At 37.6% G+C, this 16,880-nt stretch overlaps 1 protein-coding gene across 1 annotated transcript in view; it reads left to right on the top strand.

Annotated features, from left to right (window-relative positions):
• The window catches only part of LOC116437960 (E3 ubiquitin-protein ligase KCMF1), a 46,402-nt gene that overhangs the window by 13,908 nt on the left and 15,614 nt on the right, over window positions 1-16,880 (top strand). Inside the window, exons 2-3 of the mRNA XM_032096364.1 lie at window positions 9,032-9,199; window positions 16,283-16,422. Coding sequence (XP_031952255.1) covers window positions 9,032-9,199; window positions 16,283-16,422 — 308 coding nt within the window. The remainder of the gene's footprint in view (window positions 1-9,031; window positions 9,200-16,282; window positions 16,423-16,880) is intronic.

Raw genomic sequence — 16,880 nt, 5'->3', positions numbered from 1 at the left:
ACTCTTCCTAATGAGGAAAACAAGGGGAAAGGTAAGGCATTTGGTATGGCTGGCAAATGGTTGTGTTGCCAATACAGGGAACATATGAGCAACATATAAGGAGCCCTGCCAAGATGATCTTGAGGATGCTGGTGGATGAGAGGCTGGACATGATCTGAGAGCCCAGAAAGCCAGTTGTATGCTGAGCTGCATCCAAAGCAGCGTGGGCAGCAGGGGAGGGAGGGGATTCTGCCCCTCTGCTCTGCTCTGGTGAGACCCCACCTGGAACACTGCATCCAGCTCTGGGGTCCCGGCACAGGAAGGACAGGGACCTGTTGGAGTGAGACCAGAGGAGGCCACCAGGTTGACTAGAGGATTTCCTCCTATGAGGAAAGGCTGAAAGAACTGGAATTTTTCAGCCTGGAAAAGAGAAGGTTTTAGGGGTACCCTCATTGTGGTCTTCCAGTACCTGAGGGTAGCCTACGAGGAAGTTAGAGAGGGACTTTTTGCAGGGGCATGTAGTGACAGAACAAGGGAGAATGCCTTCAAACTGAAAGAGGATGGGTTTGGGTTAGATGTTAAAACTCTTTTGCAGATGGTGAGGCACTGGACCAGGTTGTCCAGGGAAGCTGTGGATGCCCCATCCCTGGAAGTGTTTAAGGCCAGTTTGGATGGGGCTTGGAGCAGCCTGGTCTAGTGAAAGGTGTCCCTGCCTGTACCAGGGATGTTGGATCTAGGTGATCTTTAAGGTCCCTTCCAACCCAGACAATTATATGATTGTTTGAATTAGGAAAGAAGTCTATGCCATGAAGAACTGGAAAGAAGAGGTGGAGGAACAGAACAAGCTCAAAGCCTAATCGAAGTAGACATGAAACCTTTGCTTTAGGTTACTGTGTTTCCCACAGTGCTCTACTTAGCCTTCCCATCGTAAGCGTTTGTAGTTTCTGGAGACATGTTATCAGCCTGACAAGCAGTTCTATATAACAAAAAAGTGGGAGAAAGAGTTGTCAAGGCAGTCCGTTTATGTTCAGAGTAAGAACAATGCTTTGAGAAAGCCCAGGATAGAATATTGCAACTACTTAAATGAATATGTTGTAGGATTTTAAGCTCCTATTGCCCCTCTGTGTTGTGTTCAGAGACTTACGTATTTTTACAAGTTACTAGACCTCTTGTGGTGTTAAGGAAAGATAAATTATTTTTATGATATTGTGATGCCATTCAAAATGGTGATTTTGAAGGTAGTCTTTAAGTTTGAAAGTGTTCTTGTGCTCCTCTCTATGACGTGAATTGGCTGGGAGGAATCTAGGTGTGACTGCCTTGTTTTAGGCATTGCTGCTTTCTTCAATGATGAGAAGAACCATTTGATTTTATATCCCTCCCTCTTCCAACTGCTTTCTAGTTGTGTTTTCATGACCTGGAAAGTGTGTATTTCCAGACCACTTAATGCAAGTCTTTTAAGTCTGAGCTATTATGAGGCATGTAATTCACAAAGCATTACGACTAGAGCTAAAGCACTTGCTGCATGCAGACTTCTTGTGTCTCTCACTTCCAGCTCCTTGGTTTCCTAGCCAGTATTGCCTACTTTCTGCATTGTTACCTATGATAAATCTTGCCTTCTCCCCATCCCACAGGGTGGGAAAAGCTTGCCATGTTTGCTTATTTGGGTAATGTTTAAAAGGATCAGGAGTGAGTTTAATAGTGCAAAAGGAGGTAAAGCTGAGTGTGTATTCCTTACACCAGAGCTATGTTTAAGGTGTACCCAAATAGTTAATTTCAGCTAAGCTCTTAGCCTCTGCCAAGTGTTGTGGGGGTTTTTTTCTTATCTGCCTGAAACAGTGGCTCACAGAAAAAGCATTCTTCAAGCATGTTTACTTCTCTGTTCAACTGGTCTGTACTGCTCAGTTGTCTCCCAAGCCTTACGGGACATGTGTCTTATTCTCCTTGTGTGTTTTTCCCTTTTTATGCCACTCTGCCTAAATAATGGTAATCCAAAGTGCACAAAGGTTTATTTTCTGAGAAAAGGATATGTTAATTCTTTTATGGCTCAGCAGAGAAGTACCAGTTCTTTTGTTTAATTTCTTTTTAGGATTTTAGTGTTTTCTTGATGTTTCCTTCGCCTGTAAAACTCACTTGTGTGTAATGTACTTTTCCCCCAGCCCAATTCTCTTTTAGCTGGTGCTTGCCTGAGCAGTGTATTTCTGTTGTCTCATCCTGAAACAAACTCAGGAATGTGGTCGTGTCCTATTGAGTGAGAAACTTTTCCATTGATTTTACTAGATACAGGATGTAGCTTAGTACTGTTACTGTTATTTTCTTGCCCTGGAGCTGTTTGTAGCTTTCTCAGTTTAAGTATTTTTCTGTTAATAGAATTCACATTCTGTTTGCCATTTTCCAGATTAACAGAGTTGTTAAATAAAATCATGTCTGGTGCCAGTTCTTTGCCACACTACAGACCTCATGTGCTCCATTGCAATCTGTTTATTTTTAATGTATTTACAGTACTTTAGCAGGTCTTTGTGTTGTGATGGTTTTGATGGTCAAATTAAATTATATTAATGGAATGATAAGAGACATGTGAGATAGTATCAAATATTAAATTGGAAATCCAAATTGACTTGATCAGAAATCCTGCATGAGTTCTGCATAGATCTGGGCATGTTTTGCAAGTGCTTACTAATCACTTGTTCCTGATGCCCTAGATGACTGAAACTGTTGTGCATAAAACTTCCACAACCTGGAATGTGAAAGCAAAAATAGAAAAACTTCTTTTTGCAGCAGGCTGGCTGAGGCTTTGGATCAAGTCTGAAACTTGCTGGGCCAGCTGTACTGTTCAATTCTTTGTTTTTACACCAGGGTAATGACTGTCCCCCTCTCTCAGCACTGCCGAAGCCATGCCTCAAGTATTGCATTCAGTTGTCTCTTCACTTTAAAAAGGACATCGAAGTGCTGGCATGTGTCCAGAGGAGGGCAGCAAGGCTTGCAAAAAAGTCCAGAAAATATGGAATGACTGAAGGAGCTGGGTTTGTTTAGTCTTGAGGAAGCTCAGGGGGGACATTATCACTCTCTACAACTACCCGAAAGGAGGTTGTAGTGAGATGGAGGTCGGTCTCTTTCAATGTGCCTGCAGTGAGAGGACAAGAGGAAATGGCCTGCTCCTGAGACAGGGAAGATTCAGATTAGATATTAGAAAAAAAAATTTTGGGTGGTCAGGAATTGGATTCGTTTGCCCAGGGGTGTAGTGGAGCCAGGTATCCAAGAGGCATCTGGATCTGGCACGGGGTGATACGGTTTAGTTGTTTAGAGATTACAGTGGTATTGCTGAGTGGACAGTTGGATTTGGTGATCTTAAAGGTCTTTTCCAACCTTTGTGATTCTGTGATTCTAAGTATCAGGCAAGTGGGCTTCATGAAAATTATTGACAACAGAGAGGTTAGGTGTCTGTTTCTACTCCAGACTCGAGAGGAAGGAGGAGTGCAGTGAAGAAAACGAAAAGCCTTTTGTAGGCCCAATTCCCTCTCTTTCCTCCTTTTTTTTCCCCATTTCCAAGTCAACAACATCTCTGTCTGCAACTTTAATCCTACTAGTTCTTTTCAGTCTGGTTACTTCTTTTTCCTCTTTGCTCTAAGAAGGTCCTGCATGTTTGGCCGTGTTGCGTACATGCTATGTGGGGGGACAGAGTGTTTTTGGTTTTCTCAAGGGTTTACTGTGTGAATTTTTTGTTCAGTACTTGTAGCTGCAAGGGCGAAGAAATAGGTTCTATGTTGTAGGTGTCTTTAATGTTTGTTTTCACAGTCTGCTTTAGTAAACATGAGGAAAAGTAAACAAAAATGAATGTTCTTAGATTTGGTTGATTTTTCTGGTGAAATGTTCACAGAAACAGCAGAAGTTCTTAGAATTTGACCTGTCAAACCAGGCAGTAGTCTACATTAAGAAATGAGTCTATTAAAGTAAGAAACAATTGGCATTTCTTCTTTATTAAGTATTATCAAATGGGATATATTTTCCTGTCTTCAGTCTTGGAAACAGCTGAACTGCGTAAATAGAATATCTTAAGGTTTGGACATGCTGTGTGGCATGTAGACTGTAGATGAGGTAGTTAATGTCAAGCAGATTTATTTAAAACTGAACAAACCCATAACAATCATATGAAAAGAGCATCTTACACTATCAGATGCATTTAAAAAGGACTATTACTTATGATCTTCAAAATATAGAAATAAAATGCAGTATACAGATTGCAACCATTTGTACCACGAAAGAGGTGGCACAACATTTTAAGTTTCACTTGCATGCTTAAGTTCGGGTTTTTGAAAGGTAGAAACCTTGAAGTTTATCCAGTCCCCTGAAATTCAGTGGTACTCTTGCATATAATACTTTCAGTCTTTAGAAGGGTGAATCCTTTCAGTACTTTATGTAAGTTACGAAGAAATTCTGAAGTAACTGGCATTTTCTTTCCAGAGAAGAAACCATTGATGGGCTAATTTTGTATTTGTGTTGTACATTAAAGAAATACAGTGATCCTCCCTCTGAGCACTGATGAACGAAAAACAATACCTAAATTGGCTGGAAGGTTGGGTTTTGGATGTTGAGCTGCTGGCAGGAATGCTAACTGCTGATAACTACCCATGAAATTAGTGTCTGCCAATGTATTGCTAAGAGGAGGAAATTAATTTAATTCTCAGGAAGAGCAGAATGACTAAATATTCTTCTTTGGAGGTAATTTTTGTTTTCACTGTTTGAATACTTCACATGTTGGCTTCATATGTGTTTAAAATGTTTTCTAATGACTGGTATTTTCTTGAAAGGTGTTGTTTAATTTTTAGAAATTTCTAAGTATTGATAAAGTTCATGGCCTCATTTTGAGGCTGAAATGTATTTCAGCATCTCTGTATAGCTAATCTTTCACCATATGCTCTTTATAAGACAAAAAAGATGCTGGGTTTCCTACAGTTTCTCAGGTAATTTTGTCTGGCTCAGATTACTGGGCTTTTAATATCATTATTATTCTGATTGCCCTTAGTTTCTGAGGACACCAAGTAGGGGGAAAAAACCTTTGCTTTTTTTACAAATGTGTGTCTATCCAAGGCAGTAATGGCTTGGGACACTAAGGACACTTTCACTGATGTTACCTCATAGCTTTGCTTGTAATCATAAATACAAATTAATCCTGAGGTATATAGTATTTGAACCACGTGGTTTTTTCAGTGTTACTCTCTCCATTATGAATCCAGGTTATGTGCTGTCTTTGGTGTATCTATTAAACCCAGGACCAGTTGCATTCATTTTCGTTAATTTCTAGCAAAACAGTTCAGTGTCATAAAATCAAATTATGCTTGGCTATCAGGATCAAAATATGAAAGGTGTTGGGGAAGATAATTGTTTCGACTTTTTCTTTTTTCCTAGAATCACTCAACAAATCATTCAAATCATTCAATGTGCTACATGTAAAATGCTGAAATAATTGACCTGGATTAAAAGAACCTGTGGGCTCAATAAAAATGTAGTAAGACTTTTCTATTGAAGGGGTAAAACATACTTTATTGGTGGGACTGTTAGGTATGTCCTGACTCACTTCACTCAAAGTGTGAAGCTGGAGAGATTGAGTGTTGATACTTCAAGGGAATGCTTCTGAAGAAACTTTCAGAACCCGGTGTTCGTTAGTTGAAGGTGAACCAAAAGCTTTTAGCACAATGCTGTCCTCTGGTGGAATAATGTTGCACTAAAAGAGCATTGTACACGGAGGAGAAAAGTTTTCATTAGATCTATGTTATGCAGTATATGTTGGTACTTGTGTAGCAGTAACAAAATAGAACAAAATTTGAGGATGCCTCCAAATCATCTGTGATGTAATGTAATTTGTAACTAAAATAGATATTTCTTACTCTTACCATTCCAAGCTGATGTTTTCCTTAAGGTTAATCAGAAGTTCTCATTGAACAGCAAGTCATTTGGAGTTAACAGGATTTCATTTTATGATTCTTTTAAAAGTCAATAGTAACAGTTCTTTCAAGTCAGAAGTGTATTTAAATAGTTGTCACAGATTGTTCATACTTCTCTTTTGGTTTGTTCTGTGCTTTTGTTCCTTGCTTTCATGTGGTCCATAGTCTTTAGACTGTGGGGTATTTTTCTCAAAACCAGTAATTAATGTGGATACATCCTGTTTAATCTGATAGTCTTGGATCTGTAGCATACCTGCCATACTTGGAAATGTAAAGTAAATGCAGGGAAATGTTGGATAGACACATACTGAAAGATAGGCTGTGCTAAATAAAGTATGTTATCTTTGAGTGTTTGAGGTTTGTGCAGAATGAACTTTTGTAATTTCACTTGATGTAAAGATTAAAGCGTAAAAGATTCAAATCAAAAGCTTTCGTTATAGTAGAAAGAATAAGGTGGGATGAAATTACTTGGTTATTTCACTTTCTAGATCACGTGTTGGGTAGGTAGTTGAGATTTTGGCAGCCAAGTAATAGGCTTGAAGAGGAATAGGAAGAACTGTCAGGCCTGACTTTGTTCAGACTTTTAAAAAGGGAAAAATCAGTAATACAATTTCTGGAAAATAAATCCTGCTGGATTCAGGGGAAGGTCTGGGGATTTAAGCATGTGTTTAATGCCTAAATTTTGATTTAATAATTTTCCCTTTTGCAGTTTTCATTCTCTGCTATAGAAAAGGATATAAGAGTAACCTGATACATCCCTTGCTGCCAGCCTGTTCCTCAAAGGGAAGGATGTGGTAGTTGTTGTAAAATACCAACTTTGAGAGATGCAGAAAGAATGCTGTCTCTAGAACATTGCTACTCTCTTGGTCTGACTTCACCAGCCATAGAGATGTGTTACACTAATATTAGTTTTTCTGTTTGAATCAAATTATAGATGTTCTAATAATTGATCATAAGTAACAAAGTTCATCTGTTATTTGAAGACCTGGTAGATTCTCACTGCAAATGTTCTAAAATTTTAAATACAGACATTTTTGTGATTTATGTTGATGGCTGAATTTCCCCACAGTTAATATCACATCATATATAGAGGTTACAGATTGGAGTAATATGGAGAAGTACTGACGTGAAGAAAACACGTAAATCAGAGCTTCTTAAAAATGTCTGTCTTCAAGTAGGAATGATGTAAATGTTTGAGAGAAAACATGACAGGAGTTTGTTGCAAAGAGTCTTACATCTGCATTAAATCAGTTGTTTTGAGCTTAAATGAAAAGAATGGGAAAAATACTACTTTCTGGAGAAGCATGGGTTAGTACTTCATTTGGAAAGCTGTTAGTGTCTGACATAGATTCTAGGTTAAACTAGTTTGCTTATTTCAGTGTGACGTCTAACTTGCTAATCAGCTGTTTTCTAGAAAGTTCAGTAGGCAACAAAAAGACTTGCAGTGCTGCCAGTAGCTGCTAAGTATTGTGTGTGCAGCATCAATTGTTGGGAAGATCTGCGTGCTGCATAGGTAGAATTTTGTGGGTCTCTGTGTGGGAGGAAGAAAGCAAACACACCAACTGAAGCAGTGAAATTCAGTTTACAGAGTTAGCAAGCAAGTGTTCTCAGAAGTTAGCCTGCTGTCAGCATCCACATCATCAGATTGTTAAAAATCCTTCAGAGTTTTTGGATGAAACTTCAGGAAAAAGAAAGTTAAGTGAGAAAGGCGGTTTTTTCATTTTTTCTTTTTTAAGCCAACCAAACCAATTTTGAAGATGCTAACGTGGCCATCCTCGAAACATAGTTCGGCTATTAACAAAGATTCTGGAGATATTTTCTTCTAATACGCTGTTCCATGTAGAGGGATGATTGCAGAATAGATATGCAGTGAGGTGAATAAAAAACAGGTTCAGTATTCACATAAGCACCGTGATTATACCTTAGAAGCTAATAGTGCTTCAGGCTGTCCCGATAGATGAAGAAACTAAAGGCAAAAGTGATAAAATAATTTTGCTCACTGTTCATCTAACTGCAGTGATGCAATTGTTGGAACAAGTAGGGGAGATTCAAAAGTAATTGCTTATCAATGTGTTTCTGAATTACTTGTGGTAGAGCTTCTGTTCAGATGCTATAGAGTGGAGTAGTAAAAAAAAAAAAAAAAAAGCAAAAATATTCTGTAACTCACACCAGAACAACTCGGTTTAAAAAATAGATATATGGCTAATGTGACTCTTGTTCTGGCAGTTTGCTCTAAAATTGTCTGTGCTTTTACCAAACTGTGAAGAAGAAATCTTAACTGTTGCTGAAAGAGGATGTTGATCCAAATCCTGCCTTGGGTTGTACACACTGGTTTCTTTCGTGAAGGTCCTTAATTTGCTGCTGCGGTTGAAAGATGTTTGTGTTCGCCTTCACAGATTACAAGACAATGTCACTTCTGCACTTAACTAGGCAACCCAGGGAGAACTGAAACCATACAGAGAAAAATGAAAACTTCTTGAAGCTATAAAGCCTTTCTCAGACACACATGCAGTGTGGCTACTTTACATAGCAAAGCATGAGCTTAAGGGAGAAATAGAATGGAGAGAACTCATGCAGCCTAAATTAAAAAAACGTAGAAAAACATCCTAATTTCTACCGCACATGAAATGTCAGGGATGGCTATGGTGTTATTCAGAATTAACATATTAGGAAGTGTTGAATTAAAGGCTGGAAAGCTAGCTAGTACATTTTTGCCAGTGGTTGATTTGGTTGTTGTTTTTCTTTCCTCTTGATCAACCATTATACAATTTACCTTTTAAAAGTGGCACAATTCCTGACTGAATAGTTAAAATACCAGTCAATACTAAGGGGTAAAGGTGTCTGTAGGAAGGTGGAGCTGAAGAGCTTTTATAACTTAACCTGTTATTATTTCAGGTGCTTGAGTCTGCTTTACTTCAAGAATTCAAGATTCTGATTTTGGGAGAGCAGTGTCTTTTAAAGACACAAATGCATTATAAATCGAGTCTCATGTCAGCTGCACATGTCAGACATGGTTGGCTCTGTTTAGTTACTGAGAGGCAATAGCAACAAATCTTCCTCATAAAAAATAAGTGCATTTGTTGCTGTCTTAAAGCAATTTTATTTGTTTACAGGTGTCAGCTGTGATGCATGTTTAAAAGGAAATTTTCGAGGCCGCCGATACAAGTGTTTAATTTGCTACGATTACGATCTGTGTGCAACTTGTTATGAAAGTGGTGCAACGACAACAAGGCATACAACTGACCATCCAATGCAGTGCATACTAACAAGAGTAGATTTTGGTAAGTGATAATTTCAAACTCCTGTAATTTGTTGCTATATTTTTGTGTTTCTACTTATTAATCACTTCTCCAATTAGTGCGCTAAAAATAAGGGCCAAGTTCTTGTGTTCTAATAAGCAGGCGTGTTTTCTTCTCTAGAAGAACTGAATTTTTTTTTTTTTTTTTTTTTTTTTTTTTTTTAAACTGCTGCACATGTATTTCTGATTTTTTTTATTTTGGTCTGATAACAGCAAATTATCAGACTAATAAATATACTTAGTAACAGTGACTACTGTTAAAAGTGCCACGGTCTACAGGCAGAAAAAAAATCCTAGTGACATTTTGTAGGAAGGTTGTTCATTGGTGGCTTACATGAAACTGCAAGTACAAGAAAGGTGGTGATGGACTGCATTGAGAGATTAGTAGTAAGGACTAGCATGTAGTCTTTTTAGAATTCCTTTGTAGATGTACTAGTCTCAGAATTATTTCTAACTGTAAAGTCTTGTCAGTATTTAGAATAAATAATTGTTCTTGTGTCCTATCCAGTTTGATGTTTCTGTTGCATCATACTTGAAACAGGTTGTAACTTGTGAGAAATGATTTTGTGACAATCCACTGCTCTACGATGTTGCTGATCCTGGACATGTATTTTCTTTTGATGTCAAACACATGGGACTAGCATTTCAGTATTTCTTCCTAGTGATTGCACCTGTAATACTCATTTTTTAAATCTTTTAAATATGATGATTTCTCAAAAGATGAAGTCCTAACTTCTCTACCTTTTTGATTATAACAGAAGTAAAATTTATACTTTATTGGTTTAAAGTTTAGAGAATAGCTGTATACAGAAACATGCAGTTTCTTAAAACAACCTTTATATGAAATTGTCTTCAATTTTCTTTTAATTCTCAGGGCTCCTCTTGCCCTGAGACTGCCTGATCATGACTTCAGAAATCCAGGCCATGGGAGTCCATGATTTGAAAGGAAATAATTTAGTGCATTATCAAAAAATACATGCCCCTGTTTTAACTTAAGTGTTTCTTGTCAGGCTTTTGTTTTTTCCTCTGTGTACAGTATTGGGGATTGAAGTCACTGTTTGAAATGCACAGTTGAAACTTCTTAACCTGTTATCAGCAGTTATTTTTTGACATTAAACATGGGATAAAAGGACAGCATTGCTGTAAGTACTAAATACTAATCACAGGGGTAAGAAGACTGAAACGTAGTAATATTATAAGTCAAAGATTTTGGTGTACTGCAATGAGAACTTGTTCTAAACTATACTTTTTTTTTAATGCCTATAATGAGAAACTAGGAGTGACTACAAATTTTGTTTTGTTTTTTTGCAACTTGGGTACTTCTCTTCTGGAAGTCTTTGATACATACACCTTTGGCTTAATGCCTTTTATGTATGTATTTTGTAGAGACACAGAGGGGTTATTTTCTACTATTTTAAGTATGCCTGAAGAATACAGATAGGTGGAAGAAGGTTCACAGTGAAGTGTTGAGATGGGTAATAGGATTTGAAGGACAACTTCTATATTGCTTAGTGTTTATGCTGTTTATTCTCTAAATGGGAATAAAAAACCAAGGTCTATAAATTTAATATGGCTTGCTATCCAAGCATTGCTCCCACAGAGCTAGTATCAGGAAACAAAATACTGCAGCTCAGCGCTACAGTAAGACTCCTGTTTTGATAACTGTGCAGAACAAGAATGTCACCAAATTATGAGCTGCAGCAAAGTCTGATGGCACCTAGTTACTACTGACCTTGTAAGCTTATAGAGTGGAGAATGAAATGGGAAAATTGGAAAATAACATATTCCTTAGAGTTCAGGAGGATCTGTGGCATCATTCCTAAAATGTTTTGATTTTAAAGTTCCCTGTAGAATACACGTAAAGGCACATACCTTACAATATTGTACAGATGCTTAAAGAAATTGGTGACTTTTCAAAGGGCCTTGTGTGGCCAAGAAGATCATGTGACTTTGAGGAACATGCAAAAAATTAGGAGCTAAGAAATGTTAAGTTTAGTTAGAAAATCAGTAATGGTAGAAGTAGTCTAAAATTACCTGATTCAGGGTTGTTAGGATAGTTTTATTACTGGATATTAAAAATCACTAAGGTTAGATATTAATGGCTGAGAAGAAAATAATCTCAGGGCAACTAAGTGGTATTGTTGTGGTTTATCCCCAGCCATCAGCCAAGCCCCACACAGCTACTTACTCCCCATCAGCGGAATCAGGGAGAGAATTGGAAGGGTAAAAGCTGAAAACTCCTGGCTTGAGACAAAGGCAGTTTAATAGGGAAAGCAAAAACTGTGCACACAAGCAAAGCAGAACAAGGAATTCATTCAGTGCTTCCCACGGGCAGGCAGGTGGTCAGACATCTCTGGAGAGCAGGGCCCCATCATGCCTAATGGTGACTTGCGAAGACAAACAACAAGACTCCAAATGTTCCCCGTTCCTCCTTCTTCCCGCCTTCATATACTTTATATCTGGAGTGTGGTGTCATATGGTCCAGAATGTCCCTTTGGTCAGTTGGGGTGACCTGTCCTGGCTGTGTCTCCTCCTAATCTCCCATGCACCCCAACTTCCTCGCCATTGTAGGAGTAGCAGCGCAAAAAGCAGAAAAGGTCTTGGCTCTGCGTAAGCCCTGCTCAGCAATAACAAAAATACCAGCCCTGTGTTCAACACAAATCCAGAAGATAGCCCTGTACTTCACACTGTGAAGAAAGTTAACTCTATCCCAGCTGAAACCAGCACAAGCACAGAACTGATGAAGTCTTCAGTTGCTCCCTGGTGATGTGGAAAGTCAAATGAAAGGAGAGTGTTTGTAATGTATGGCATTACAATGAGTGGGGATTTTCTTAAGTGAGGAAGATGTCACTAGAAAAACAAACTGGAAGGCTGTTAGTGTAGCTAGGTGTGTGAATTGTAGTGTACTTGGCTGTTGACAAACTTCAGTACTGTTATCTGTAGGCAGGTTTGTTTCAAAGATACAAAAATATTTTAAAAGCAGTAAACTTAAAGTTTTTCTTATGATATGGAGGAAAGCGGACAGGTAGTGAAAGATGAGTATTTTATCAAGGAAAAGGAAACAGAGTGGGTAATCCTTCTCTTACAAAACTGATGCAAGCACTTCAGAGGAAGTCACTGTCATTTTTCTGATTTTAAAAGTGCACATGGGGATCAGCAAGTCATTTGCCCAAAATCCGTCTGCTACTGAAGAAAAGGAGCCTGTACTATTGAATCCCACCACCACTCTGGCCATCACTGTCTGGGTGGGGGTATCTGTGGAGTTCACTTAAGTACTCTGCCTGAAGCTGCAACCAAATTGTTTGTGGTGGATAGCTGACCACATGGATGATCCTTTCAGTGTAGGAAAAGTCATATATTGTTTACCACTGTGAAAGTTAGGATCCGTTTTTAGAGTTCCTAGGTACTGTAATAATGTTGCAGAATATACTGCAAGAAGATGGGACTTTTTCAGGCACTCTGAAGGAGCTTTTGTTGTCATCTTGACACATTTTAATTTTTTTTCCTTGTAAGTCAGACTAGTAAAGGAGCCAGTATGAGAACACTGAAGACAAGTTAAAAGCTCTAGTGTTTTCTGGTTGTGCATGTTCACTCTTGCAGCATCTGGTTGCCATATTTATCTTTCAGGAGTCAGCATATGACCTAGTACTAATTTTGAAGCAAGACGGGATCCAGAACAATGGCAGTGCTGTTGTTCCTCAGGCCCCACAAGAGATACTGGAAAAAAGGCTTCAACACACACCAAGAGTGATATGCTTCTGTAAGAGGGACAGAGCTTAATATAAAGTATGAAGTCTCATATGTAATGAGAAGTGGCCTTCAAAGCACAAATCCAATTAGTTTATTTCAGAGGGGTGAAAGAGTAGAATTGTAATAGGCCTGTAAAGAACAGGAATGTGTTTACCAGGCAGCCACTTTTGTGCTCTTTGTAGGTCAATTTGTCAGGACAATGGAGAAGTTCACTGCGAATTTCCTAGTTTTCTTTTTCCTAAAAAAGCATTTTAAACTGTTAGGATGCTTTAGGGTCTAAGCATGTGGGTTGCCCATTACCACATCATTTTCAAGTGCCTATACTGACAAAAGAAAGTAATACAAATTGTTCATAGGGTTCTCTGCCAAAATCATATTGTGTTACTTTCATTGAAGTACAGAACCTACCTTGGTTCAGAAGTGCCTTCACTTGTCAGCTAAGATGCTTGTGTGACAGAAGATCCTGCCACTTTTTGTGCCCAATTCCTAAGCAGAGGGAGCTGATTAAATAATGGGTACCTTAATAATATGTGGTGTGAGATTGTCTGGATTCACCAGAATTCAGCTTGAGACTTTGTGGGTTTTTTGGTTTGTTTGGGGTTTTTTTCACACACTAGAACAAGATGTGTTTGCTAAATGTGTATCATGCTAAGTGTGAGCATCGTAGTTTGTTTGGAACAGGGCTCTGGAGCAGCTTTGAGGGTAATATGTATGGCTGCTTGATAAGTAATACAAGAACATACATACTTTGTTTTGTTAAGTGGTGTGTTGCCACCATTTGGTTTCTTTAAGCATTAAAAAAATAAATAAATAAATACACTACAAGTTGTGTCATACCAACATTTTTGTCTATATGTATATATCACATTGAATATACATTACTTATATAAAGAAAAGTGAAACTGAAATTCCTTACTACTGTGTACCCTTGTAAAGAATTATATCTTAACAAAAAGTACAGGCTGTTAGAAAATGTAATCCTGAATTAGATCTCTCTTTGACAGATTGATTTTTATCTAAGGAATTCTGTGATACTTCTGTTTTCTCACTAACCTCCTACCAATTTTAAGAGTGTACTCGTTAGATTTAAGTATGCATTTAACTTTTGTAGCTATAGATGGATAAAAAAGCAAAATTGCTGATATTTTTGGTTGCATTTTCACATTTAATTCAGGTTGTTTCTTGGTGTTTTTTCCCCACCAAGGAAAAGCTATAATGTCTAAATACTGTTGTGCTTGAAAACTGTCTTCATAAACTACTGTTGGGTCCTCATCAGACAGTGTTCTGATCTTTCCACTCCTTTGTATTCTTCCTCTAATTGATAAGACATATGGGTCACGAATCTTATCCTAGAGGGATGCAATTGAATCTGGTTTTACTTTTTTGCTCAATAGCCTTGTCTTTCTAGACATCTTGAACAGAGGGCTTTAGAGTTCCAGAGGAGTTTGAAGAATTATGGACTCCTCCTTTTGTCTTTGAAATGAACCAAAATTTTAATACCTGAGAGATTTCTTTGTGGTCAGAAGAGATAGTTCTTTGGTCATGGGCACATTGCATTCTAAACTGATAGATTTGTAAATGAAAACAGTAGCACAATTGTAGGTTCCTTCACTTCTGCAGCCGTGGAGGCACAGTGTTTCATTTCTTCCCATGTTACCTCTAATTCTTAATTAAATTCATTAACAAACGACCCCTTGGTCGTCAAGAACATGACTGTTCATAAATTTTAGGATTTTTTATGTCCTTGTAGACATAAAAAAACCAGATAAAAACATAAAACAGATAGAGAAATACCCATTCACTACCTTCAGTGCTCAAAACAGACACAAAGATTCATAAGATCACTTAATTACCAACCTTTTTTTTTTTTTTTTTAACTTAAATATTCCTTTTAATTAAAACCTATCTGGTGATCTATGTTTCACATTAGAAAACAGATTTTGGTTGTAGTAGGTGCAGAGAGATTAAAGTTGAAGAGGAAAAAAGAAGGGAGGTATAAATTTACGAAGGAAAAATATCTGGATTTGCCAGATATATATGTAACTTCTACACATTTTTTAATATTTCTTTTCCCAGGGGAAGGCATATTTGTTTGGCATTCTCATGTACGTTTGATGTATATTACAAGAAAGATGTGGAAGGAGGTTTGAGTGCGAGAACATGCCAGAGGTATAATCAAAAGACTGCAAAGACCTCCGACTTTTATTATATTAGTGAATAAATGTTTTGTTTTGTATTCTTTGAAAACAAGGAACAACACAGGATTTGACAGCCTTGTCAAACCTCCCCCCTTTGTGATAGAACTATGTGTGCTGCTAAAATTCTTGACGTCTCGATTGAGCTAACAGTGTATCTAAGGAGAAGATACTTCTATGTGCATGCTTATGTATTTCCAGCTCTCTTCAGATGAGTTGTGGCCCTGTGCCCTTTGCCCAGCTGTGAGGTTGGAGTTGGTACTGTTGCCTTACTTGAAAATATGTTCATTCATTCTCAGTGAGTTTTATAGGTAGAGGTTTTAAGGCAATATGATATTTAAGAGGGGGGTTGGTTTGTTTGTTTGTTTGTTTGTTTGTTTTTATATTGATGTGAGTGAGAAGCTTATTCATGTTTCCTGTAGAATACAAAATACCTGCAGAGGATGAGAGAGAATAACGTTCTGTCCTTGCATAGTTTGATAAATTTTCATCTTAAGTTTGGGGAACTTCTATGTTAGCAACTAAAAGGTACCTACTTTTCATCAATGATGCAGAAGTGCTCACATTCAACACACCTAAAAGTTGCAGCTGGTGTGTAACAGATACCCAAATTCCTTTTGCACTATCAAACTTTTATGTTATATATTTGAGACACTTCCAAAACTATTTACTGCAAAGCAGTGGTTCAACTATGGTATAAATACTGACATTTGGTGTCAGTGAGGACTTCTGAAATTTGATCTAAATTTAAGGTCTTTTCAAGAGTTCAGCTTCTGGTTGAAATCTTATGGTTGAAAAATACCATAGTTGACCCTGTATATTGGATAAGAACAGTGGTGGAAAAGTGGAAGTGTGGCAGTGTCAGCAGCATCATGATGGAAGTCTTTTTTCCTAGTAAATATTAGAAAACTTAAGTTATATGTGCTAGTGAAAATGAAGTATAGTCTCTGATTTTTTTATCAGTAACTGAACCGCTCCTGAATATAGTTATTTCAATGAAAAAACAGATTAATTTAGTAGGGATTATAATGAAGTACATTTGTAAACAGAGGTTGATGTGAACAAAATTAATAATGATACTTTCTTTGAAGTAACCTCTATTTAATCTCTTTCTGTTTCAGACTTGTACTATGGTGGGGAAGCTTTCTCTGTAGAGCAGCCACAGTCTTTCACTTGTCCTTATTGTGGGAAAATGGGTTATACGGAAACATCTCTTCAAGAACATGTTACTTCTGAGCATGCAGAAACATCAACAGAAGTGGTAAGGAGCCTCAGAGCTTGCTTTCATGGTGGAAATATATTTTAAATAGTCTCATTTCTGAAAAATTGTCTTCCTGTTCTTTCCTGAAGCATGTGTTCATTTAAGTGCTAAGTACCTATGTTTGAGAATGACGTCAAAATTCTTCTGTGATTTATGGGTATCATAATATAATGAGCTTGGTTCCTTCTTTTAGAGTTTCTGCTTGTTGTCGTGATATAAAGGCCGCCTAAACATAGGAGATTGTTATGTTGTAAGACAAAATTTAGAAAGTTCTCATGGGTATTCTGTCTAGCTGTGTCTCCCTTTTCACAGTTAGTATGTAATTGTTCTGCAAGCTTACAGCTGTGCTGGTTTTCTGTAAGAGAGAGGAAGACATGCAGGTAGTTTGTTGTGTTTTCTAATAGCATTTTTAATGAACCTCTTATTTTTTATGCAGTGGGATTTTAAAATTGTTTTAA

The sequence above is a fragment of the Corvus moneduloides genome, chromosome Z (assembly GCF_009650955.1).
Source record: "Corvus moneduloides isolate bCorMon1 chromosome Z, bCorMon1.pri, whole genome shotgun sequence".
Taxonomy (NCBI): domain Eukaryota; kingdom Metazoa; phylum Chordata; class Aves; order Passeriformes; family Corvidae; genus Corvus; species Corvus moneduloides.
Note: the sequence above shows the minus strand (reverse complement) of the source record. Positions and strands in the feature narration are given on the sequence as shown.